Source organism: Carassius carassius, chromosome 36 (genome assembly GCF_963082965.1).
Source record: "Carassius carassius chromosome 36, fCarCar2.1, whole genome shotgun sequence".
In the NCBI taxonomy this organism is placed as follows: Eukaryota; Metazoa; Chordata; class Actinopteri; order Cypriniformes; family Cyprinidae; genus Carassius; species Carassius carassius.
Window position 1 is genome coordinate 8,416,410 of NC_081790.1, and position 27,396 is coordinate 8,443,805.

General features: G+C 40.0%; 1 protein-coding gene across 1 annotated transcript in view; it reads right to left on the reverse strand.

The window, feature by feature from the left end:
* Positions 1-4,087: 4,087 nt before the first annotated feature.
* The window catches only part of arrdc1b (arrestin domain containing 1b), a 37,774-nt gene continuing 14,465 nt past the window's right edge, over positions 4,088-27,396 (reverse strand). The window contains exons 2-8 of the mRNA XM_059526110.1: positions 13,609-13,719; positions 8,552-8,602; positions 7,679-7,833; positions 7,403-7,585; positions 7,073-7,249; positions 5,562-6,027; positions 4,088-4,491 (exon numbers count right to left, since the gene is read on the reverse strand). Coding sequence (XP_059382093.1) covers positions 4,424-4,491; positions 5,562-6,027; positions 7,073-7,249; positions 7,403-7,585; positions 7,679-7,833; positions 8,552-8,602; positions 13,609-13,719 — 1,211 coding nt within the window. The 3' untranslated portion in view covers positions 4,088-4,423. The remainder of the gene's footprint in view (positions 4,492-5,561; positions 6,028-7,072; positions 7,250-7,402; positions 7,586-7,678; positions 7,834-8,551; positions 8,603-13,608; positions 13,720-27,396) is intronic.

Below are 27,396 nucleotides of genomic sequence, written 5' to 3' on the forward strand. Positions count from 1 at the left end.
TATTTGTAAATCTTTGAATCCAATTTAAAAAAAAAACTCAGAGACATTAAATTATCTAAATTAAAACGTTACTTTATTGCGTTTTTAAATTGCGTTTTTATTGCTTTATGTCCCAGTTCAATTTGCTGCAGCCACGATGCAGCTCACTAGACAAAATTTAAGGCTGAAAATATGTCGATTAAATGTTTATTTCCAGTATGTTTCACTTGTAAAACTTCTGTTTTAAAGTAACCTAGTTTTTCCTCATTTGCTCATTTCAAATATCAGCTCACTCATCTGTTCTCGATTCATTGCGAATCCGATATGTGAGTCAGCAGTGAGTTGGACCGATTCAGTTCAATTCGTAATTGTTCACACCAGTTTTGTCAGATATCAATCGATTCATTTAAAGATAGATTCATTTAAAAGATTTGAATTAAATTCAAACGATAGATTCGTTCCCGAGTTGGACAGGGCTAACCTTTGCTCATTATCTATAGGCCTTATGGAATGAATAGTGGATATCTCTTCTGTTTCTAACCATGCCATTTTAAAACCAGCTGGGTTGAAGCTAGCCTGCCATTTTAGCAGAGTTGAAAACTTCCTTAAACCCCTTTGGCATCAGCCAACATGTCAACCAAGATCACAAAACCAGCATTCACATTTTACTTCAGCCAAGAGAATTTATTTCTGACCACCCATCAACATTCTCCATACACATTTCTTTCTGGTTTTGTCACTGCCTCTTCCCTTTCCCAGGCCTTCAGAGCATCTACCATCCATGCCGACTACACACCAATGTCCATGTCCTTATGTGGCACTGTGATAATGATGGATTGGGATACAGTTTCTATGGCAACAGGAAAGAGGCAGCAGGCAGTGCTGGGGGTGTAGCTGGTCGCCTTGATCTTTTACCCCCTATTTCCTTCTGTTGCCATCCAGAAAACTGCGTTGGAGTGAGAATCATGTTGAAAACCACATAATCAAAGGATATTCTGAATTATGTTTATTTAGGTGTATGTATTTAGGACTGCAGAATGACACGGTGTGACACAACAAATTGTTTCATAAGCATTACTGATCTTTGTCATTACTTATAATTAAAAATGAAAGTCGCAAAGGAACATGCCTATTTTTTTTATCAGTTGTCCATCAGTTATCTCGGTGAACATGTATTAATTAAAGAAGTTCACCATAAAATCACAATTTGCTGAAAAATCACTCCCCCTCAGGCCATCCAAGATGCAGATGAGTACTTCTTTGGAGATTTAAAGAAATCTAGCATTGCACCACTTGCTCCCCAATTGGATCATATGCAGTGAATGGGTGCCGTCAAAGTCCAAACAGCTGATAAAAACATCACAATAATCCACATGACTTCAGTTCATCAATTAACATCTTGTGAAGTGAAAAGCTGCATGTTTGTAAGAAATAAACTCATTAAGATGTTTTTAACTAGCTTTCTGATTATCTTTAACCATTGCTTCCGGCTAAAAAAAAGGAGTCATTTATCAATACTGATTTCACCAGACACAAAAAGCCCTTTGCATTTGGCTAGATGCAATGGTTTAAAGTAAAAATAAAAAACCTTTAATGATTTAATTGTTTTATTAAAACATAGCCTTTCACTTCACAAGACATTACTTGAACTAGAACTATTAACTAGAATCACGTGGATTAATTAATAATTGCAATGTCTTTATCAGCTGTTAGAGCTCTCATTCTGACGGCACCCATTCACTGCAGAGGATCCACTGACGAGCAAGTGATGTAATGCTTAATTTCTCCAAATCTGTTCTGATGAATAAACAAACTCATCATCATCTCGAATGGTGTAAGGATGAGTTCATTTTCAGCAAATTTCAACTTTAAGGCAAATGATTCCTTTAAACAGATCAATTCTGATTTCACACTGAACTGATGAATGAACAAATTAATATTTTAATCACTCGTTATGAGTGAACAGTCGTGAGTCTTTTTAAAATGCGAAATTCAAATGAGCAGCATCTGAGGGTGAAAAATTGAGAATTGAATGATTTTATTTGCTGTACAAGTTTCATTCTGTCACATCTTTACATAGAACACTGATCCACAATCGTGCTACTTTATTTCAAAACCTGCTGGTAAATCCAGGGAAAGAAAAGTACCACACAATGATGAAATGAAACTTGATAAAGCTATTGAAACTTTGGTGAAAAAGAAAAGACAGAACATAGCACATGTAAATAAACAAGGAATAAGTGTTTGTCCATACTGCAATGTTAGCATTTCCAGAAAAGGACTTGCACATTTATATATTTTTTTTTATCTTCAGTGCTAAAATAACTATCTACTATCCCTTTTGACTTTTTCTGCTGCAAACAGAAAGTCAAAGAGGCTTGAGAGGCAAATATAGAACAGTAATAGCAATTCAATGTTATTTCAAAGTATTTGTTTTCTATACAGTTACAGTGGGACCAGGGATGCATCAATATCTCATCTAAGGCAAAATGTGGTTTAAAATACAGAACAGGCATTCAAGTCGGGGGTTTCTTTACTGGATTTTGATGATGAACTATGCAAATGTGAATTTTCTTTTTTTTGCATTTAAATGTTCTTAACATCTGTGCAATGGCTGAGAGTTCAACAGAGTGCTGCTCACAGTGAAGAAACACAATCTCAATTTAATCTTATAGCTGCACTGTCAGAAGTCACAGTGGCCTGCTGGGATACAATCAGCAAAGTCCAAATCCCTTGAAATGAATGTGAATGGGTCATTCTAATAAATCAGCACCTTCTGCAGTCTAATAAGATGATTCAAAAGTACGTTTTTGTATTATGTCTGCTAAATAAAGTTTAAAATAAACTGCACTGATCCATTTCATGCTACTATAATAATTGCTAGCTTTTTATATATATTTTTTGTTTTCATCAAAATGTACACAGGTTAGAAAATCAATGAAAATAAACTAAAATAAAGCTACTGGATTTCTTTTTAAGAAATATGCATATTAGCACATCAGCTATTCACTGTTGAAGTAATGCTTTTACACCCTTTTTGTTGAATGTCCTAAATGATTTTTCTGTCAGCACTGTAAATGGTTCATACTGCTATATACATTTTAAACAAACACTAAGATAAAGAACATCACATAATTTAGTACTGAAAACATGTCTTCTAATTTGCTTCATACAAAATCATAGAGAGCATAATATAGGTGGTCTGTTCTGAATATGATTTCCTTTGCTTACTGAATCAAATATTAAACTTTGATTTTTGATTTTGGAGAAGGAATTGAGAAAACATTCTCAAACACAGAAACACACACACACAAACATTTAAAAGTGCCTTTTGTGCTTCAATTTCTTCAGCAGTTCAAAGGTCTGAACAAGTGTTTTGGGAAAAGTGTTTGCCATATGAAAGGACTGTACACACCAATCCAAGTACAACCTAAGGCCTTACTGGAAATCCATCTGAAATCTCCAATCGCTGTGGGCTAATATGAGAAATATCGATGTATAAATCCAAACAAGTCACATATAAAGACACGTACAGTTTGAATCAGATGCATATCAGAAATTTCTGACATCTAACGTATTACCAGCTCTGATATTATGTACAGTCTGGAAAATGAAAAAAAAAACAAAAAGAATTCACAGTCTGAATGACAGTTCTATGAAATACTTTGAAAGAATAATTCTAGGGTGAAAAGATGAACCCCAGAAAAGAAAAATTGGATTATTTTGCTGTTTTGTGTAAAATAAGGTAACAAAAATACAGAGTCAGGAGTCCAAAGTGTCATCCTAAAATCTCTTGACAGTCTGTGAAACAAAATGAATGTAATTTTCTTTTAAAAATGATATAAAATATGTTGTTCCCTTAAGCATTCAAGGAACACCGGCTACCATTTGGCCAAGTGATGACGACGTATGTGCCCAAAGACGGTCGACTACATATCCACATAATCAAATGAAAACTTCCAACATCAATCTTCACCAATAAATAAAACTTGTTCTTTCCAGAGGCTCTTTCTCTGTGGCCCAGAATCTTCGTCAAGAGCCATTCCTGCTGGCATAAGCACGGAGTGCATTATGATTCACAATGATCATCACAAGGAAAGGAGCATAATATTTCTGCTTAAATTCAGATTTTACGGAGCATGTTTTTGATCAGCTTTATATAAGGCCAGCCTTGGTTGAATGAAAATGTATCCTCAGTGTAACTTTCACTTCAAAATGTTACAGATGCTGGTATTCGTTTCTCAAGAACTCTGTGTTTGTCTTATCTCGGGGTTGCTCAAGAGTGCTACATTTTCTTAGGCACTGAAACATTCTCCCTGTACAGTTTCAGGGTGGTTTTCTCCAATGTTGAAATGGTAATCTGAGGGGATGTTTTTTGTTTATGGCGTGGCAGCAATGTCTGTACCGTCCAGCAGGGGGCACCAGATGAATGGCACGAAGAAGTCTACCTCATGCTACTGTTGAAGCTGGAGTTGTTGCTACTGCAGCTTTCCTCATAAGTGGGAGGTGGCTCTGAAAAAATATACAAATAATAATATGAATAAAAACCCATAAACAAACACATTTAAATAAATCTGCATTTCATTCAAGTATGTAATCAGTTACATTCACACTGTGACAGAGGAAACCTCTTTTATAAAAATATAAGATTTTCATTTACTGTGATATTTTTGGGTCAGAGTTGAATTGTCTAAATGATTTCATTTGCACTTACTCTACACATGGCAACATGACAAGTTACAGCTTGTTGCGCACTCGTAATCATTTGAGGGTTGTAATTTTACCCTAAGTTGAAATGTAACACTATATAAAAACTAAATAACAGAAGTAATGTCTGGAATAAAATGGCAAACCGATTGGGTTTCAACAACTAGTCATGTTTCAGTTCCAATCTTTTACTGTAGATGATGTTGACATTTATGATTGAGAACATTTTAAGCATAAATGGCTCTCAAGGAAAACTGATTTGATATGTGTTGAGTTACTTGCATGTGCAAGTGTTTTAATATTTTAAAGAATTAATAGATAGATAGAATGAATGGAATGAAAAGACACGCAGACAGATACATGTCAAATTTTCCAGTTTGTTGTATTAATCTCACATACAGTTCCTAGATTTAATTACATATTTCAGTGGTGTTCAAGTTTATTGCTTCACATTTCATGGCATAAATAGCTTCAACATTCAAAAAATATAAAAATACAAAAAATATATAAATTTTATATATATAAATATATAAAATAATTTGATAACTACTACTATAATACATTTCATGATTATTTACACATCAACTTTAAATGAAAATCATCATTTATCATTTGTAACCACATAAACTGACATATTTGGCCTTTCAACACTCAGTTTACAAATCGGAATGCTGGTAACTGAATCAAAAAGAGATATATTTTTTAACGAAATTACACATTATTTCACAAATGGTTTATGACCTACATTACGAGCTGCAGTTTTTGCTTTGCTTTGTAAATGACCATGTTGCATGTAAATCCTGTGAGACTTTTTGGAGGGTAACAACCTAGATATGACCCTGTGCAGGGTACTAATTCTCAACTAGATCACTTACCATGTGGGTATTCCCAGGTGCTGTATTCAGGGGGCAGGATGAGGGGACAGGAAGTGGGCACAGGCGTTGTATTTCCATCTGTGAAGAAAGGTATGGTTGCCCCTGTGGACAAACAGAAGAGAGGAGCAGAGCCGCTGGAGGACTGGGCGGGCTGCGGTGCGACTGGACCAGATGCTTGACCGAACGCACTGGGAGACATGGAGAGAGGAACGCCGGACGGGTCCTGCTGAGAATGACTCTTGGTGGGGATCTCCTCGCTGTCTACTCCTCCTGCACCCACCGCACCCTCCAGGTCGTCCTCCACAGGAGGTGCGCTGGGGACTACGGGTGCAGGGCTGAGGCTTGGCATGGCAGGCATTGGTGCGGCTTGAGCGATGGGGCGAGGAATGGAGGGAGTCAAGTTTACAGCAATGTTCCCAATATAGATGGGTAACGTGACCACAGCCTCTGGAGATTTTAGTGAAACCTGTGAGGAAAGAAAGGATTTCTCATATGCACTTCTTGACATTAAGTAAATCTTAATTTGAAAGACTTCAGCAATGCATTTAAGAAAGGAACTTAAAGGTTCATGCAACAATAGAAAATCACATGTTCATGGGTTTTGTAAACAAATCTTTCTTTGAGTTTGATCGTTAAAATGAATCAGTAGATCTGTTGACAAAACTGATCTGAATGATTCGTTTATTAATTTTATTTGGTTAGTCGAAAAATCCAATCTTTTGGATTTGGAGAGTCAAAAGAGTCCAATCTTTTCTACGAAATGGTTGATCCACGTCTCAAAACTACTCTAAATGATTCATTCATGAGTTATACTGATTTGGTTCTTAAATCGAGTCAGATATTTTCAATGAACTGGTTGAGTGAGTTGACAAAACTGGTTGACAAAAGTGTTCTGAATGATTCTTTTATTAATCATATTGATTCACTTCTTGAATTCAACTAGCTGAATCAGATATTTACAATGAACAAGTTGATCCAGTTCACAAAATTGTTCTGAATGATTCTTTAATGAATCAGATTTATTCGGTTTTTGAAATATATTCACAGAGTTAGATTTTTTTCAACGCATCAGTCGGTCCTGTTAAAAAAAAAATGCTCTGAATGATTTTTTTATGATTCAGACTTCTTTAGTTTTCTTTTTAATTCAATATTTTCAATGTGTCCTGTTCAGAAAACTCTTGTGAGGAACACAATTTAATTCCTTTGAATGTTTCCACATACAGCAAAATGACTATAAAGCTCACTTGACCTAAATTCAACTCAGAAAGTCAGATATTTTCAATGAATTAGCTGATCTGGTTCACAAACGGAAATGATTCTTTCATGAATCAGATTCATTTCTATATTTCAGCTCACTCCATCTGATATTTTAAATTAACTGGTTGAATTCAGTTTGTAAAATAACTCTTAATGATTCATTCATGAATCAAACTGTTCAAAAAAGGAGACATTTTAGTGAGCAAATGAGTTTACGTCTTGCAATGTTAAGATTCACATTTCTTATCCCATACCTGGATAAAATACTCAATATCTATGAGGCTGCAGCCAGTGAGGCCTGACTGAGGAAGAGGAGGGACGATGATCTGTTCTTTCCACTCTGCATGTTTGCCAGCCTTCACCCCGGCACCCTCCACCTCTGCTATGGGCCGCAGATCAAACACTGGCCGCTTTGTTTTATATGCCACTCTCTGCACAGATATACACAGTTGTAATGAGCATTAGCATTATCTGACAATTTACATCTACAAGTACATCACCCATTGTCAACCAGAATGCACGAAAAATGTGGTATTTTCATGAAACTAAACATCAGGAGAGTCTATTTTTAATTTTCTTCATACCTGAATAAGGCTAGCCATCACATAGCCGGTGTCTTTACCAGACTTGTTATGGATCTCAGTGGATAGTTTGATAACCTGTCCAGGAGTGTATCCTCTTAGATCACTGCAGGCCTTCAGCATGAGCGTGCCTGTTTTTACCAGGAGGTAGTTAAACTTTTTTGTTGTCAAAGCACAGCTGGGTTGCTGGGAAAAGAAGGGCAGACATTAGGAACTGGAGAGCAACTATAATAAAATAGAATTAGTATTAGTTTTTTTTTCCACATTGCCAGGTCTCACCTCTATATCTGGCAACTCATTGAGGTTGAGCACATTGAGAAGGTAAAAGGGTCGCTGGGTCTTGTAGTCCTTTGAGAAACGTGGCGTGTCAATAAAAGCCCTAATTTTGTACAAAACCTTCCCAAATGGGCCTTCAAACGAGGTTGGCACGGATGCTACAACAGACATAAAAAAATATGTTATTTGGGATTTGTCAAAAGCTTTCCTATTCAAGCGAACTTATAAAATAATCGTGTCTTTGACAAAACAACAAAATCATTCAAGGACCAGAATATTGGATGATGACAAGATGATGTTAGAGCTCACAATCAATAAAACGAATCAATACAGTTCTAAGTGCTGTCATTCTGAACCTTATTTAAAAGCAAAATAGAATCTGAAGGCTCAGGAGCTCTGAAAATGTGATAAATAAAAGCACATAATCTCTATATCTCTGTCTTCGTATTTGCATGTTTTATGTCAAAATGCATTCCTGTTTTATGGGGTGGAAAGTCCCTAGATTTATCAGATGCTTCTTCAATAGCTGTTCATACAGTCTACCGGCAAGGGGCGCAGCTTCAGGCTGCAAGCGGTCACTAATTAAGCAGCCAGGAATGTTGCTGCTATACCTTCCCTTTAATAGCTCATGATGGGACATGTGTTTGTGCAGAAAGGGGCGGTTCCATAACAAAAAGACTTTATACAGCTACTATTAGTTCAAGGTTAAAATTAAACTCTTCTACCCTCAGCATAGTTAAACTTCACACTTGAGTGCTCTCCATCTACGGTACACAACACAACATCCTCATTTAACGACTAACATTAAGTTGCTCTGAATGAAAATGTGCTTTAACTGCTTTGAAATGCTAATCATGTAAAATTCTAGAAAGTTACCTGGAATGACGAACTGAAATGGAAAGCTGTGCTCGCCAGCTGACAGATTACCTGTAATGGCAGAGAAAAAAGAACAAATTATGTACATATGCACACACACACAGGTTTTTTTTTTGTCTGGTTTTACTATCCTGGAGACATTTGGTCCGTACAATATAGCATAAACAAGAACCCACATACACACGGCACAATGTGTGACGACAATATGCTATTATTGTAAGTCTTACCGAAAGTGTACATATTTAATATGCCATAATATTAACACATAAGCATAGAAGACTTCGAAAAGTACTTCCCTATCATGAGAAACAGTGTTTTGTGGGAGTGGAAGTCTGGTAAGTCAGTGACTCAAACAGGACGGTGTATCTGGGCAGATAAGCACCCTGACAGCTGTAACAATGATCTCTCCTGTTCTTTCTAACTGGGGATTTCCACTACCCCAGAGGTTATTCAAAGATCTGGAAGTGTATATATATATCTTGAATAAAGCACTGGAAATGTGTGCCCCTGTTGTGATCCTTTTTTTAAAAAGTTTGTAATTTGGCACCCTGCGTGTGAAATCGCACGAGCTACAGCATGCGCCGCCTGTGCTTGTTTATCAAAACTTTCAAATTTGGCACTAAAATCACATCTAAGGGTGTTGTCTGATTTAAAAATGTTCATGTGTGAGGAGAAAACGAGTTAACATCAGCCATCATTACTGTTTAAATCTGTTCGTCTTTAGAAGTCACAGTCTGTAAGACAGGAAAAGGGCTCTTAGAGAAAATGATGGGAAATATACTGACACAAGCAGCTTGGAGAGCAGAGCAGACATATCAACTATCAGTCTTAGCAAGCTATACTTGCAGTGTTTGTACGGAAGGAAGTCCTCAAAAAAAAAAAAAAAGACATTCAACAGGATACGAAGTTAATTAAGGCAAAACTAGCCTAGCTTATATTCATTACTTTCTGTACTACACAGACTTCCAATGAAAAAAAAGTAAGTAAACAATATCTATTGCTTCATCGGGCTTATATTCGATAGTCATCAGTTTACTGTTATGCATGCAAACCAGGTACTGTTTTGACACTAACAAAACCTGTTCTAAATGAATTTATGAGTAGTGACACATGCATTCATTTTTCCATATAAAGTTTGTGACAAGTGGAATATTGCTCAGGTGTGGAGAGATGTCACCTTTTCCTGCTCAGTATGCCTTCAAAGAGTTAATAGAAATCCAAAGATACAGATCTCCATGTCGTCAGCAGCGAGAGGTCAAACGGGGAAATGTTGTACTTTCACAAAGTGCTGTCAAAAGGGAGATGATTGAAAACTCTCTCATGGCTGATTAACACACCCAGAAATGGAAATTCTGAATCATTTTCTCACCCTCATGTCATCCAATTTAAACCTGCATGACTTTAATTCTTCTGAGGAACACAAAAGAAGATATTCTGAAGAATGATTTGACTGTTTTTATCCATGAAAGAAAGTCAGCGAGACCCAAATCAACACTATTTTTCAAAATATTTTCTTTTGTATAAAAAAATAAATGGCTCAGAATTGTTCATTTTAGGGTGAAATATCCCTTTAATTTCAACAGAACCACACCTTGCCAGTGTGTCAGTTCTTTTATGTCTTTGTCGGAATGCTATGAAACACATCCAACTATATCATTTACAACAGTACCACCCAATTTTCAATTCCCAAGAGGACTAAAAGCATTGCAAACCACCACCGCCCTGTCTCTCGGTGCTGCTGAGCAATGAAGAGTGGAACACAACCCCTTAACGGGCAGACAGCATTAGTTCCTGGCAGCCAGCATAACAGACACTCAGTGCCTCTGTTGGCCTGCGGGGTCAGATGAGCACTGTTCCCCAGCACATCTGATTCAGACGGCCGGGCTGCTAAAGGGACTCCTGGAAAGAGGTCGTAGGACAAGCCTGGCCATGTGAACTAACAAGCACTCTGACAGGAAAAGACCTGCCGGGACACATATGCCAAGAGCTCACACTTCACCTCACACAGCAGAACATAATGACTCTGTGTGACCTGAACACAGAGGTGAGAGACAGATATTTTTTTGAAATTTTGTGCAATCTGAAAATACTCTTTAATAATCACGCGTGATGCAAGAACGCTTTTGTGTAAATCTTAATATTGGTTTTACTAGTAAGCAGCTACTGTAACGGTTGGTTTATATGGAGTGCAACAGTCAGTTCTGGAAGTAAAAATACCATTCATTTTCTGAATTGGGTAACTGATTTTTAATGAAAACTTATAAACCGTTTAAGAAAGGCTCTCTGTAAGCTATGAGATTGTTAATCGCCGTTTTATATTTTTGTTAAAGCAATCAGCCCACATAATTTCAATTTATTCTTGAAATAATTTAACTGCGGAAATCCTGGGGAAAAACTACATTATCCATAATTTTGCTAATAAATCTCCATCAGAATTGTGTCAAGCAAATCGCGGCAAAAGAACTTGTCCACTCCCATGAAACACGGTGAAAATACATATTCATTTTTTTTTTATCAATAGTTTTATATATCCTGTCAGCATTCAGCCCCAGATTATAGTATGATACCTTAATCTTTTTGGGTGATTTTCAAATCCTTTTTTGCTTCATATCAATGTTTATAATGTTGTGATTCACTTCACAGGTTGGTTTGGTTAATGGCTCGTAAGACTTCTTTAAAAAGTCCCTATGGAAAAAATATTTCCAGAACCAAGTGAGCGGGGGCTATTGCATTTTGTGGTGTTCTGCTGGTCTGAACTGTAAAAATCTTATAGGTCTTTTAATTGGCTGTGACCATGTCAAGTTCAAGCTCAGTGTGGATAGAACACTTGATAACTTGTCACATCACTCCTGATAAAGATGTAGACCTAATAGCTAAGCAAAATAGCAAAAAATTTAATGGAGAGTAAGTTTTGCTTATTTTAGTAAAAATAAGCTGGTTCTACACAGTCAATCTATCAGTTTAAAGGGGTGGTTTACTGTTTTTTTTCCCAGGCTTGATTGTGTTTATGAGGTGCAGTCTAACATGTGTTCATGATTTGTTTTAAAAAAAATGCATTATTTTTCACATAATTACCTTTATTCCACACCAATCTTTCCCTTCTCTGACAAACTCCTCAATTTATTTCCTGTTATTATGAAGCCCCTCCCTCAGAAACACATGATGGGCTGAGATTGGTCAGCTGGCTCAGTGTGTTGTGATTCGCTAAACCGCCTCGAGCGTGTCTGAACACCCCTCCCCTTTCAAGCTCAGAATGTACTCTGGTTGTATTGTAAACAATGACGCCCTCTATATTGCTTATCAATTTGAGCCCGATTGAGATACAGAGAATATTAATGAAGAGGATCACGCAGAACCCGTGCAAGCATGGCTCTTAATGATATGTTTGTTTGTAGTTGTCTCATACTTTTAGATACGCTGTTGTTTGTAAATGCTACTGCTTCTGTTAGCTTTTAATATACTGTTTTATTCTGATTAAAGCTTTAATTACAGCACAGTAACCGTACGCGTGTCCATGTATAACGCTTCTCATTGCTTTGTGAAAATAAGTGTATAAATGGAACAGTTTGTTGGAGCTGATCTGACGATCTAAATCATTAATCATTAATCATGAATCATGAATCATTAGAAGACAGAATCGTGATTTGTATATGCACAGATTTTTACATGGACTCCTAGTTTTCTCTTCTTCTTCTCTAAACTAAAGCAGCACAACATGGCCTTGCCCCCTTTGTTGCGTGTTCCCGGAGGTGGGGTTTGACTGGGTTCGTGACGTAACAGACCTGGGAAGAAGCTCGTTGTAGTCCCTTACCAACCGTTTCTGTAGGCATTAAACTGACAGAATTTTAAAAGACGATATCTCCGTTTGCATTGAACTTTCAGCGCTGCAATTTTTCAGATATTGTTTATGTTCAAACAGCAACATTTCAAACTAACTAACTAACTAACGTTGAAAAAGTGAAATCGCATCAACCACCCCTTTAAACAAACATATAGTCCTATCCTAAATTTACTGTACATGATTGGCAGATAACTGCCTAAAATGTTTTCATTGGCCTAGGGCTGTCACAAGTTGTTTTTCTCAATCTATTCCACTGATATCTCTCTTAAATATACAGACATTTCCTATTATACCCTACCAAAGACTACAGAAATACAAATACGGTTCTTTCCTATACTTATGAATGGGAGAAACTGCAACGCACAATATGGCGGAATAGTCCCGCCTTTTAATTAAAGAGCCAATCGCTGATTGGTAAATCATTGGGTCACTGCAGCAACCATTAGAAGGTCTGGTTCCCATAGAAACCTGAGGCTAGACCAGCCAATGTGCATGCACAGTCTTGAGCGCGTTATGAGTGCATATGCGCATTGGCTGGACTAGCCTGAAAAATACACTTTTTAAACGCTATTTAAGCATAAGAAACAACATTCATGGGGTAGTTCATTTCAGATTTTGTTGCGGATTTGAAATATGTAATTTAATTGTGAGTTCAGCAAACAGTTTTTGAGATTTCAAGATTCCCCCATTCAAAAATCGCAAATATGGCTTCTGAGTGAACGGACTACAGCTAACCATACACCTGATTCGCTAGCAGGATCATTGTTTGGACACTACGACTATCAGCTTTATCAGAAATAACAGTACATTCATGTTCTTCAAACATTAGTTCTATGCAGACAGATCGGTTATTATCATTATAATGTAGACTGCTCGAAGGAGACAGATGAAAGGTTTCTGGTTTAAAGGAATAACTCAAATCTAACCTCCTGTAAGGGTTATGTGATACTTGACACATTCAGACAGACAGGAAGAAACCAGAAAGACACATACTCAGAACAGGAAACTCTTCAGACACAAATAGTTGATCAAGTAATACAAATTTGAGAAGTAAACAATGAAGTCCTTCAAAGTGAGCAAAGTTTTCAAGCAAAGATGGGAGCCATTAAAAGCCATTTAAATTAAATTTGACTAATAATATTAAGAATGATTGCATTTCTGAACTGAAGAAAAGCTGAAACTGAAAGAGATGGTGAATGGAAGTTGGCCTCCTTACCTTTATCAGCTATAGACAGTGTGCTGCTCAAGTACTTCTCCTCAAGCATCCATGATGCACCATTCAGCTTGGACGAGATGCCACACGACCCCACACAGTTGACTTTAATGGCTGTGAAAAGACAAAAAGACAGAATTGTGTCAAGCAAATTGCGGCAAAAGAACTTGTCCACTCCCAGAAACATGGTGAAAATACACATTCAGTTTTTTTTTATCAATAGTTTTATATACCCTGTCAGCATTCAGCCCCAGATTATATATATATATATATATATATATATATATATATATATATATATATATATATATATATATATATATATATATATATATATATATATATAATAAACAGTAACAACATTAAATGCTTTGATGAACATAAATAATATTTAAGTATTGAATGTATTATTTTTATATTATATAGTAAGCATATAATGTAAATATTTATTTTAAATGACCTGTTTTTGTATCCTGGATATTGTCCCCTATAGCATTCCATGTCAAAAATTTCTTTAAAAAATCATTTAAAATGATAGTGGTTAAGAAAGTATTATTTATGAAAAAAAACATAGAAAAAAATATATTCATATCTGACACACCCTGTCATTCCATTTAAACAGATAAGGCTGTTTGCGAAACATGTTGGCGAACCTTCCTCCGCACCTTCAAGAAATGATGCAAGGACAGGTCTGATAGGTCTAATGTTTTTGGATTTTCCACAGTAAACTGATCTGATGTCATCTTCTTGATGGCTAGAGCAACATAGCAAATGTTGAATAGGAATGTTGATTGTTTTCCTTTCATCGAAAAACCTGTCTGATTTCTACCAATCCACACAACAGACATTCCGTACGAATTAAACATTCAACCAGACGGAAAAGCCCATTTGTCTGGAGCATCGAGGAGAAACAGCCATCCTTATTTGCATTATAATTGTGTGATGCTAAGCTATCCACACAGGCTTTATCAGGGTGTACCCAGACATAAAGACACCTGAATGTACAAAACTTAAACAGACGGATCAACGTCAAACCCTTCAAAGACCAAAATTTAGGTTGAAATCAGACCTAAAGGTCAAGGTCATACAGACAAAGACATTTGCATGTGTATGGCTTTTAGCATTGGTGCTAGACAAAACATATACACCTGCTTAGACAAACATATACACCTTACATGACCCTGTCAGGCAGTTCACAAATATACAGTGAACGCAAATCTGAATTTGAGTGAAAAGACACAAACTGACTGCCATGTGACCACATGCTGATCTGATTATGTAATGGGTGAGTGGTTGGTAAAGCCCAAGAAATCTCAACTAGATTGATTTAAAATGAACACACCATTACAGCATCACTCTCACATATACAGTAAAACAGGAAACAACCATCTTCGAAACATTTAAACAACCCTTATGGTTTTCTGCAAGCATGCAATCTTGTGCATTAAATATTCACATTCAAAAAGCAATAAAGCAGTACTTAAAAAAAGCATGAGATTAATAGAGATAAAGCAGAACGTGAGAGACAAAAAACAACAGATGTCAGTGGCACTTCTTAGCTAAATATTTGCATAAAAAACCTTGAATGAGTACAAGATAAGTCAACAGTATTCTAATTTTTTCTCCCAAAAGACAACGACCACTCATTTTAAATGCATACATCTGCTGAAAGCAACTTTCGTCAGTGTTTATAAGAGTATACAGTTTACCACGTGGACTACAAACCACAAATTGTGTTTTCATGGGATCAAACACACGCATGCAGCATATAATCAATGACCCGCCAGCAATTTTATCACATACCAAAATTAACAAAACAAATGTATTGTACCATTTAAAAATTGCAGTTATTGTGATACTTTGTCCTGGTCCAAGTTACTTTTTTAGTATGCAAGTCAAACTCCAAACAGACAGATAAACTGCTCGGGGTAAGTGTGGCCACAAAAGACCCATCATGAATGAAACCAGGTATAATTTTCTCAGAGAAAAACTGTCAGTTTGCATTTTCAGACAGAGGTAGAAGGGGGGTTCCAATCAGGGCAGGCATAACACACAGCTGGGGAATGTTAAAGCCTGTTAGTGTGTGGCCAGCACACAGTCTAAATCAGCACCAGTTCACCACAGAAACAAAACACTGGTGGCAGATGGCAGCATATCACTGGACCGGGCAAGAGCCCTCCCTGGCACACTGGCATGAGAGCCCTTCCATTTCTAGCACAAATAAAACAACTAAATCCAAAGGAGAGACGGTCCTCTGAGTATCAGACGACTCATAATAAATAGGCATTAAAGCACCGGTGCCATCTGCTGTGTACCATCTGTGCACTTCTGCTGGCATAAGGAAACATTATTGTTAGTGAGGTAATCTATCAGGGCTAGTTCACCAAGGTTTTCAGCCAGTAAACAGGATGGTGTATCGGTCAGGATACAGGAATAAAAAACGAGGAGATGTAATTTCTTCTATTGACTGTATTGAGATCCAGCAGTACTCATCAGAACATTCCAATATTCAATATTGTCATAGTCTGATAAAGAAACAAATAAATCACCATTAGGTACTTAAATTACTATGCAACGTAAATAATAAATCCACACAAATAATACAAATCAGGATCATCAAACATAAATACATCAATAAACATTGCTATGTCCCTTTAAACATAATCAACAATTACATGAGGATATTACTTCCTTCACATAATAGCTTCACCTCCTATATCACTGACCAGTTTACATTAAACTATATTAAAAAGGGGTTTACAGAAGGAGAAATGGCGACATCCTCTGGCGAGAAAAGGTTACTGCACAACAGCGTCTGCACATGGTCTCCTGAGCACGATATTAACTCTTCCTAATTAAATGTTACAAACGTACTACATAATTTAGAAATCAGAAAGCTCACATCAGTTAAATTATTATTTCCTACAGTGTTTTACAGCTTAAACATTGTTCTATCGCTATAAATCTCACTCATCACGCTGGGCACGTTAATGCATTGTAATTCTACAGTATAGAAACACAAACACAACGGAGTGACAGTCACTTACTTTTTGTCATGAACTCAACACATTAATATTGGAAGCTGGATCCTTCAGAACAGATTAAGGAAACTACACAACACAGGTACATATGCTGCTGAACTTGAATACATTTCCGAACTCACTATAACCAAAACCAACACACTAGCTACACACTTCCTCTGCCGTAACCACCGAAGAAGAGTCTTAAAGCGGCAGGCACCGAGAAACGTCAGAGCCTTTTATACAGCCGCCCCCAAATGTGCAAGCACATTTGCTTCCATTAAAAGGCTCATCAGTCAGGCTGAGGCGTGCTCACCGAGGCATCGTCCTCCCCTGATGGGAGAGCTGGCAACATCACCAACCGAGCTACCGGTCGGGTGTACACATGTCCTCTGATATCCACATCAGCGGATCTAATGCATCCATCATCGCTGCGGTGAATCTTGGTTACATGCCCAATGGGCCACAGGGCTCGAGGTAGCTGCGGGTCCACCAGCATGACAACAGCCTTATCCAGTAATTCAGGAGAAGTGGAGTGCCATTTCTGTCTAGTCTGCAGCCCAGGGAGATATTCTCTGATGAATCTGGACCAGAATTGGTCAGCGAGAACTTGTGAATGCCTCCAGCGTCTGCGACTCAGGAGCTCCGTCTCAGGATAGACCACTTGGGGAAGAGATCCATCGGGCCGCCCCATAAGCAGACTATTGGGTGTCACAGGGTCGATATCTGCAATGTCGGCAGATACATAACCCAACGGTTTAGAGTTGAGGATTGCCTCAACTTCCAGGAGAACGGTGAGAAGGACATCTTCATCAATAGGTTGTGCCCCCACACATGTGTAAAGTGCAGACTTGACGGAGCGGACCTCTCTCTCCCACACTCCACCAAAGTGTGGAGCCGCTGGGGGGTTAAACTGAAACTTAATCCTCTGACGCGCGAGTCGTTCCCGCAAGGTTGGCTCCATACTGGCAAAAGCCTCTCTAAGTTCCCGTTCTCCTCCTCTGAAATTGGTCCCCTGGTCTGACAACAACTCTGCAGGTGTCCCCCTTCTGGCGATGAACCGTCTTAGGGCCATCAAGTAAGCATCCGCATCCATGTTTCTGAGGAGATCCAAGTGTACCGCCCTGGTTGTTAAACACTTAAATATTATCCCCCAGCGTTTCTCCTGGCGTCTGCCCATCTTCACAAACATGGGTCCAAAACAATCCACGCCAGTGGAATGGAAGGCGGGTTTGTGTAATCGGAGACGAGCAACGGGAAGGTCCGCCATTCGGGGAATGGAAGGCTGAGCTCTCCAGCGCTGACATTCGGCACAAGAACGCTGATGTCTGCGAATCGCCTCCCTTCCATGGATTATCCAGAATGACCGCCGCATCTCTGCAAAGACCCGCTCTGGACCAGGATGGTGCAGGTTGCTATCGAACCTTTGGATAAGCAAGCGTGTAACTGGGTGTGAGGCATCCAGAACTACAGGGTGCAATGTCATGTCATCTTGACCTTCCAAACGTCGTAGCCGACCTCCTACTCGTATGAGGTCCGTAGATTTATCTAACTCCGGAGCCAAGGTGAGTAATCGACTCCCAGGTGAGACAGGTTTCCCAGCTGCAAGGAGCTTGTAGTCCTCTGGAAATGACTGTTGTTGGGTTCGCTGGAGAACAATCATCTCTGCCTGTTGGTACTCTTCAGCATTAGGTGGTGAGCTTGAAGGGTTTTGTCCTAGAATTTCTTGAGCAGTGGCATCTATGAGCTCCTGCCAGGTTTGGTACACCTTATCATCCCTGCTGATCGACATTGGTGAGGTAATCGTTACTCCACAGAAGGTGGTCTTCCGGAGTTCCACATTGTCCTCAAATGGCTCTGTGCTGGGTCTTTCTGGCCAGGTGGCTGGGTTCTGGAGAAGGAAGGGAGGTCCTTGAGACCATCGGTTGGGATTTATTAGGGCCTCCAGGGTCTTCCCTCTCGTCAGATCATCAGCAGGATTATTCGCTGAGTCCACGTAGCGCCAAGTGCACTTCTCTGTTAACTCCTGTATCTCAGCTATTCTGGCGCCTACGAAGACCTTGTAGCGGCAAGACTGGGAGTGTAGCCAGGTTAGTACTGTAGTGGAGTCTGACCACAACACAGTTCGAGCCACTGTCAAGGTAAGTTCCCTCTCGAGGACATGAGCCAGCTGCGCTGCAACCAGAGCTCCACAAAGCTCCAGGCGTGGGATAGAATGCAGGCGTCTTGGAGCTACTCGTGAACGAGCAAGGATGAAAGACAGGTGGATCTGGCCTTCCATGTCCTCAGTTCTCATGTAGGCTACGGCTCCATAAGCCTGCTCAGACGCATCTGCGAAGATGTGCACCTCACGGGTGGCACCCTCAAGGTTGGCATCCGCCGGAACATATGCACGTGGAAATGTAAGGAGAGGTAAGGACTCAAGTTCAGCCTCCCAGCTGGACCAGGCTTGCAGGAGTTCGACGGGTAAGTTAGAGTCATCCCAACCTCGCTTCTTATCCCACAGCTGCCGGATGATGAGCTTCGCTCGGGTGGAGAAAGGTAACATGTAACCCAAGGGATCATATTGAGTAGCTAAAACTCTGTAAATGTTCCTCAGAGTTGGTACCTCATAGGACACAGGCCTATGTTTGTAGCCCAAGGAGTCGGTTGCCCAATTCCAGCTGAGACCGAGTGTTGATTCCAGAGGGTTGGACTTATCCTGTGCCAGCCACAGGTCCAGGCTTTCAGATCTGGCCTCTTGAGGCAAATGACTCAGGACGCCTGGATTGTTACAAGCCCATTGACGCAACTCAAAACCTGCAGAAATCAGAAGATCCCTGAGACGATCCACCAGCAGTTTAGCTTCACCCGGCGTACCCACACTCTGCAGGCAGTTATCTACGTAAAAGCAGTTTTCAACCAAGAATCTCAGGTCATCGTCCGGCTGGCAGTGGTCAACAACATGGCGCTGCAGGGCGTATGTCGCACAGCACGGGCTACAGGTTGTGCCGAAAGGCAAAACTTGCCACTCAAATGTTCTTGGGGGTTCTTCCACCTTCAGGTCCCGCCACAGGAACCTTAGAAGGCGGCGATCTTCAGGGATGAGGCGGACTTGATGAAACATCCCCTTGATGTCTCCACTAACCGCTATGGGATGTTCACGAAATCTCAGTAATACTCCCAGCAAGGGGGCGCCAAGGGTAGGGCCAGGTAGCAGGTACTGGTTCAGGGTCTGCCCAAGGTACTGGTGAGAGCAGTTAAAAACCAGGCGGTTCTTTCCGTTGTGGCTGACGAGATGATGTGAGATGTACCATCCTTCTTTGGTAGAGGTCTCCTCAGTGACTTCCCTCACAGCACCTGCTTCAATGAGCTTCTGCATTTCCATCTTGTATGCATCCGCTAGCTTGGAGTCCTTTAAAAGTCACCTCTCAGTACTACGTAACATGGGCATAACTGACTCCTTTGGCGAGTGCAAAGGTGGCATGCTTGGATGGCGCAGCAATGGTGTGGCGTACCTAAGAATTCCATCTACATTAGTACGGACCGTCTTGGCTTCAAGCAATGCTACAGCCTGCTGATCCTGCTTTGATCGAGTCACCTCTCTTTCATGTCGGTAAGGTACAGTGTCTACTTGCCAGAGCCTCTCTACATGCTTGTAAAGCTCATCCATCGGTGGTGTAGATGAAGTAAACAGACACTGTGCAGGTTGGATTGGCTGCCCCATGAATGGGGTAGGGCCTTGAAGAGTCCACCCAAGCCTGGTGCGGACTGCGGCTGGGCCACCTGGTGGACCAAGTCTGACTGGTTCGACAGATGTTATCAGCTGAGGGTTGTCAGAGCCTACAAGGAGTGTTGGCTGAGCATCTCTTAAGGCAGGTAGGGGAATGCCACTTAGGTATTTGTATTTCCTCTTCAGGCGATCAATAGGGTAAGTATGCTGTGCTAGGCTGAGGCGACCAGCTGTGAAAGCACCATTGATCTTATAGCTGGTGTGAGTGTTTGCAGCTGGTGAGACACGGAAAGACACTGTGTGGCCATGGAGGATCTGGATGTCCTGTCGGACTGTACGCAAAGGAAGCGCTTCAGGAGTGCCCTTTATGCCAAGAAACTTAGCTGCTGCTGGCAACAACATGGTCCTCTCTGACCCATCATCGAGGATCGCAAAGGTGTCAAGTGTCCGGTCCTCATAATGTACAAGCACAGGAACGACCTTTAACATGACTCGATTCCCGGCTCCAGGTCTGTCCAGGTAGAGCGAGTCAGCCGCAGAGCTGGTTAAGCAGCTCTCTTCTTTAACGGCTACATCTTTATTTCCCCTCTCTGCTCTTGTATTTATCTCGTGAAGAGCCAGTAGATGTTTTCCCTGACAGATGTTGCAAGGTTTCTTCAATGTGCACTGAGCGGCTTGATGAGTTCGTGCACAGCGCCAGCACCGCTTGTTAACCCGTATCCACTCTCTAAGCTGGTCTTTGGAGAGTTTGGTGACCGCACTGCATTGACTAAGATAATGCTCAGTACTCTCACAGTAAGCACAGTAAGCTTTACTCTTGGCCCCTCTGCTGACTGAACTCTCTTTGTGGTACAAAGAGGCGGTCTCTTTTGACTCACCAGCTCCATGTAGGACGGTCACCGTTTGTCTTCCAGGACGACCATCAGTCTTCACATTTTGCCTTTCCTTTATGTTGCGTCCAGTAGCCTGACTGTCGAAGCCCTGACACCATGATTCATAGCGGAGCCATTCTGCCAAATCATGTAGAGTGTGGGTCGCCCCTAACTGCTTGAACTGATGTCGACGGAAATCAGCTCTCTGTTCCGGAGGGAGCTTGCTCAACAGACGAGCAACATGTGAGCCACAGTTGAGTTCGATCTCCCCTTCAGGACCCAGAGTCCGCAACAAGCCCACTAAAGATTGTATCTGGAGAGAGAACTTCTGGAATGCCATCGTATCACCACGCCTTACTTCGGGGGTTTCTAGAACACTTGCTATCTTCTTTAAGGCAAGTTGATGAGGCTGACCAAATTTGTCATGGAGGGCTGACATAGTGTCACTGTAGGGGGTTGGCGAGTTTAGATAAGCATCAGCTATAAGCTTAGCTTCCTCCAGCCTTAAATGATCTACAAGTATTTGATACTTGAAGAGTTCTGTAGCATTAGATGGGAGTAGGTTTTCTAGAGCTATGCGAAGCCGTGCAAATTCACTGGGATCCGGGTAAATGAACTTTGGGATTGTGGGTTGAGGCCCTCGATACACTTGCTCATTCCCTGGCGGCTGCATAAACTGATTAGGTGGTGGCATGCCATGTACCGCTCCAGTGGCTGCTAAAGGATGGTAGATTCGGGCAGGCGCTGAATGCATTACAGGTGCATGAGCTGGGGCAGGGTGTGTGAGCAACTGAGAGGGTCGTGTAGAGGGGTATGGTGATATCCCTTTATCAGAAGTAGGAGGGGGGTACTGAGGAGGCAGTGGAGGCTCACAAGGAATACATACTCTAACTTCAGAGGAAAGGCCGTGATGTCTACTCTCTAGCCCTTGTTCCTCGACCCTGAGATTGTACATCCCTCTTGAAAGGTTCTCATCAGGTTCAGGCCAGGGTGGAGGATCAGGCCAGTCCTCCTGCTCCATTTTCTTTGAGTGTGGTGCAACAGCGAAACTCCTTGAGGCTACAGCATCGGCTTGTGGAGATGTGGGATTACTATAGTTTGGGGCTGGGCTATTAACTTGGGCCAGGTCTGCTCTCAGTGAGCGGGCTACCTCCAGTAGCTCTTTCATCTCGCGCCGTGCTTCATTGAGTTCCTTTATGCCCGTTTGAAAGGCCTGTTGTGTTTGGAGCAGTTTAGTATTCTCCTCTCGAATAGCTCTGATTTCCTCAGAGAAACGAGAATCCAGATACGGGCTCTGATGGAATGAGGGTGTTCGCGCAGGCTGGATAAGCCCATCCAAATCTCTCCTCTGGTTGTGGTCTGGGGCTAGCTGAGGAATCTCAGGGTGAGCAGCATTCCCAGGGAAACCACTAGAGTGAGGGTGGGCTGTCTGGAAAGGGGTCATCTGATCTGGACCCTCCCGAGTGAGGAACGCCCTCCTATCCAAGGCAGGGGATGAGAGGCCCCATTGATGCTGATCTCGTTGACTATATCCCATATAGTCCACTTCGAAGTCCTGAAGTCTGACCGGTCGACGTATTTGACGTTTAGGTCTCACATCAGGATACATCTCTTCATCTGACTCCATCCTGAATACTGCGATCCGGCTCGAAGGACCAATGTTAGTGAGGTAATCTATCAGGGCTAGTTCACCAAGGTTTTCAGCCAGTAAACAGGATGGTGTATCGGTCAGGATACAGGAATAAAAAACGAGGAGATGTAATTTCTTCTATTGACTGTATTGAGATCCAGCAGTACTCATCAGAACATTCCAATATTCAATATTGTCATAGTCTGATAAAGAAACAAATAAATCACCATTAGGTACTTAAATTACTATGCAACGTAAATAATAAATCCACACAAATAATACAAATCAGGATCATCAAACATAAATATATCAATAAACATTGCTATGTCCCTTTAAACATAATCAACAATTACATGAGGATATTACTTCCTTCACATAATAGCTTCACCTCCTATATCACTGACCAGTTTACATTAAACTATATTAAAAAGGGGTTTACAGAAGGAGAAATGGCGACATCCTCTGGCGAGAAAAGGTTACTGCACAACAGCGTCTGCACATGGTCTCCTGAGCACGATATTAACTCTTCCTAATTAAATGTTACAAACGTACTACATAATTTAGAAATCAGAAAGCTCACATCAGTTAAATTATTATTTCCTACAGTGTTTTACAGCTTAAACATTGTTCTATCGCTATAAATCTCACTCATCACGCTGGGCACGTTAATGCATTGTAATTCTACAGTATAGAAACACAAACACAACGGAGTGACAGTCACTTACTTTTTGTCATGAACTCAACACATTAATATTGGAAGCTGGATCCTTCAGAACAGATTAAGGAAACTACACAACACAGGTACATATGCTGCTGAACTTGAATACATTTCCGAACTCACTATAACCAAAACCAACACACTAGCTACACACTTCCTCTGCCGTAACCACCGAAGAAGAGTCTTAAAGCGGCAGGCACCGAGAAACGTCAGAGCCTTTTATACAATTATGCTGACTATATATTCTACCCCTATACATAAAAAAAGCAGTAATGAAAATGAAAACAGTACATTGTGTTAAAATGATTTTACTTTGGCTACAGGACTTTCCATGAGTTTTTTGTGACCTTTCCAGTCCCATGTAAAATATAATATCAACAACAATTTAAACTGATTCACTTCTCTTTCACATGACTCTTTCAGACAGAGTTGAAAACCAGTTTGATTCATTGAAAAGAATGAAGAAACACAGCTGCAGCTTTCGAAGGAATTCCTACATTTTGCTATAGCAAGTTTTTCTTTTCACAAAAAAAATGTCTGTCCTAAAAATAATTATGTAAAGTTTTTAAATGTATTTTTCAGTTACATGACCATGGGAATATGCAGCTCACATGCTTACAAAGAAAAAACATATACAGTATAAAATATAGGTAAATAAGAAAGAAGAAACATAAGCATTGCATTGCCAAATGTTCTGTTGTCTTTTTTAACAACTGAGCAGCTGCAGTAAACCCTTGTAAAACTGATTCACACTATGACAAGTGTACTGTATCAGCCATGACTGAAACACTCAACTATTACAGGAAACAACACAACCAAAGAGAGGATGTAGAGATGGCTTTACCTCCGTTTGTTAGTGTATATGTAGAAGGTCATGTTGACACTGACTGCGGCCATTAAAATTAAAATAGTTCTTGCGCAACATGGGGAGGCCAGCTGGTTTCATTGTAGCTTCATACGGACAAAAGACCAAGATGGAAATTAAGCTTTCATGAAATGGAAATGAGCCTCCCAGCCTCAGAGTGATTATAAAGTGAAATTGTGGCATGTGTGTGGTTTATGGTGTTACTCTTACAATATCACATTTCTGTCATGTTTTCTGTCTTCCATTAGAAGCAATGGTTCTGAAATCTCACAAGATGTCACGATTTCACATTGTATTACTTCAACATTATAGAAAACTACATTTAAAATCTATAATTCTGAAGAATTTTGAATTCTGAATGGTCACTGGTGCTTTCAAGGTTCATATGGAATGCAAACTTACTATGATTCATGCTGAATATTATAAGTCATAGCTCTGAGTAAGAAACCAAACAAAATTTAAGCCGTTATTCAAAAACCCTCTTTGTGTTTTATAGAGAAAAGAAAGTCAGCATCAGGGTGAGTAAATGATAATAGAAAAATTATTGGATGAACACTGTGTGCTGGGATCTGACTCAAAGTCTACAGGGGGACACGCTGGAGTTGGTCCAGGCCTCTTGGCAGCTTATACGGTTCAGCGCATGTGTCGGTGAGAAACACCGCAGTAGGCGTCCAGAGCATCTCCTGTGTTTATCACAACCCTTCCACATGGGAAGACAGCATGGGCTGAACCTGCTTCCTAACACACGCAGCGTAAGCAACACTTTTGCCAGTCATCAGACGACTGTGAGAAACTGCGCACCCATCTATTATCAATGAGTTACATCTAAGAATACTACATACAAAGACCTATTCAAGTACTCTTCCAACGGTATATTCTAACACACAAACCTAACTGTTAACAAAAAAAGAATAAAAAGAATTCCCCTAAAAACCTCAGATCTAAAAGAAAGGTTTATTATCAAGTTCAAGTTTAAAGTTCATTTATTTATAAAGCACCACTTAACACAGTCACCCGACTGACCAATGTGCTGTACAAAATAAAATGCATGACATATAAAAATAAAGCAGACAGAATTTGACAACACTAGAATATGTTACATGCCAGTCCAAGTAAAGGAATGTATAGCTTCCATTGAGCATTTGATGGTACATAATATTTAAAGACACCAAGTGTGAAAATTACATTCCAGTAGACGGTATGTCTAGCACTTTATCACAAATATTATGTTTTCACACACGACAATGAACATAATAAAAACTATCCATGTCAATCCAAAAAGGCAAGGGAGAACAGATGGGTTTTTAAAAGAGATTTAAAGTCCACATGAAATCAAAATTGACTATATTTACTTTGTTCGCCTAAATTGATCGTTTTGTGCTGAACAATTCATCCATGCGAGTCAATCCACAAAAAAAAATTTTTTGGCTTCATAATCTTTAATCAAAATCTGAAAATGCCCCTCCCCTCTGCATTGGAGGACCTTCACTGATGACGTAGGCTTGAGGAATTTGGTGTCTGCTTAATCCGTAACCACGCCCCTCCAATTGACAGTAGACAGGCTGCCTGTGTGTTTGCGAGCATTGACAGCGCGTGAAAAGAGAGATGGCGAGGAGGTCCATTTTTGGTTGTGGAACTCACGGAATACTTTTCCCTTTCCCTAAAATTCCCTCATTACGGTCCAGAATGGCTCGATTTTTTACATTTGCGGTGATTCAGGTGGCGAGTAATCCTCAACAACCAATTGTAAACTTGCGTTTAGATCTGCCTCCATTTTTTGAATTAAACACCTACTTATCTAGATCCAATCAGGTGCTAGTTGGAAAATAAGCCACGCCCACTATTTTCCTCATTTATTATTCCGTTTCTCTCGGAAATACGTCACAACACTGGAGAAAAGTCGTTTGCAACTTCTGTTTCACGGGGACTTTAAAAATATCTAGTGAAGGAGCAGTTCTGATGTGGCTTGGTAGGTTGTTCCACAATCTCGGGCCTGCGATAGAGAAAGCTCTGTCACATCTGCGTTTAAGTCTGGATGAAGGAATCTTGAGCAGCAAATTATCTGTTTGAAATACCATTCCCACCCATGTCCTGCGAGAACGTCCCTTCCCTAGGACAGGAATTTATTGCTGACATTACACAGTTAAGAGTTTCAGGTATATGCATAACTGGCTCTGAAAGCTCAGCTCTGCAATGCGTAGACCATAAAACCTCCTTTAAGAAACAGAAAACTGTTCATCTTAAATTAAAAGATAGTAAGGCTGATTAACTGACTTCCTTATTTAACTTAAAAAAACATTCACTTGAAACATACATTAAAACAATGTCATTTTTAACAAGCATACACAAATTACATTTCTAAATAAAAAACAATAAACTTAATAAATCTATCTGTCTATCTATTTGTCTGTCTGTCTGACATTCTGTCTATCTGTCTGTCATTCTATCTATCTGTCTGTCTGTCGTTCTCTGTCTATCTGTCATTCTTTCTATTTGTCTATCTGTCGGTCTATCTGTCGGTCTATCTATCTATCTATCTATCTATCTATCTATCTATCTATCTATCTATCTATCTATCTATCTATCTATCTATCTATCTATCTGTCTGTCTGTCTGTCTGTCTGTCTGTCGTTCTATCTATCTATCTATCTATCTATCTATCTACCTATCTATCTATCTATCTATCTATCTATCTATCTATCTATCTATCTATCTATCTATCTATCTATCTATCTATCTATCTGTCGTTCTGTCTGTCTGTCTGTCTGTCTGTCTGTCTGTCTGTCTGTCTGTCATTCTGTCTATTTGTCTGTCTGTCGTTTTGTCCATCTATCTCTCTATCTGTCATTCTGTCTGTCTATCTATCTGTCTGTCTGTCGTTCTCTCTGTCTATGTGTCATTCTGTCTTTTTGTCTGTCTGTCGTTTTGTCCATCTATCTGTCTGTCTGTCTGTCAATCTGGCTGTCTACCAGTC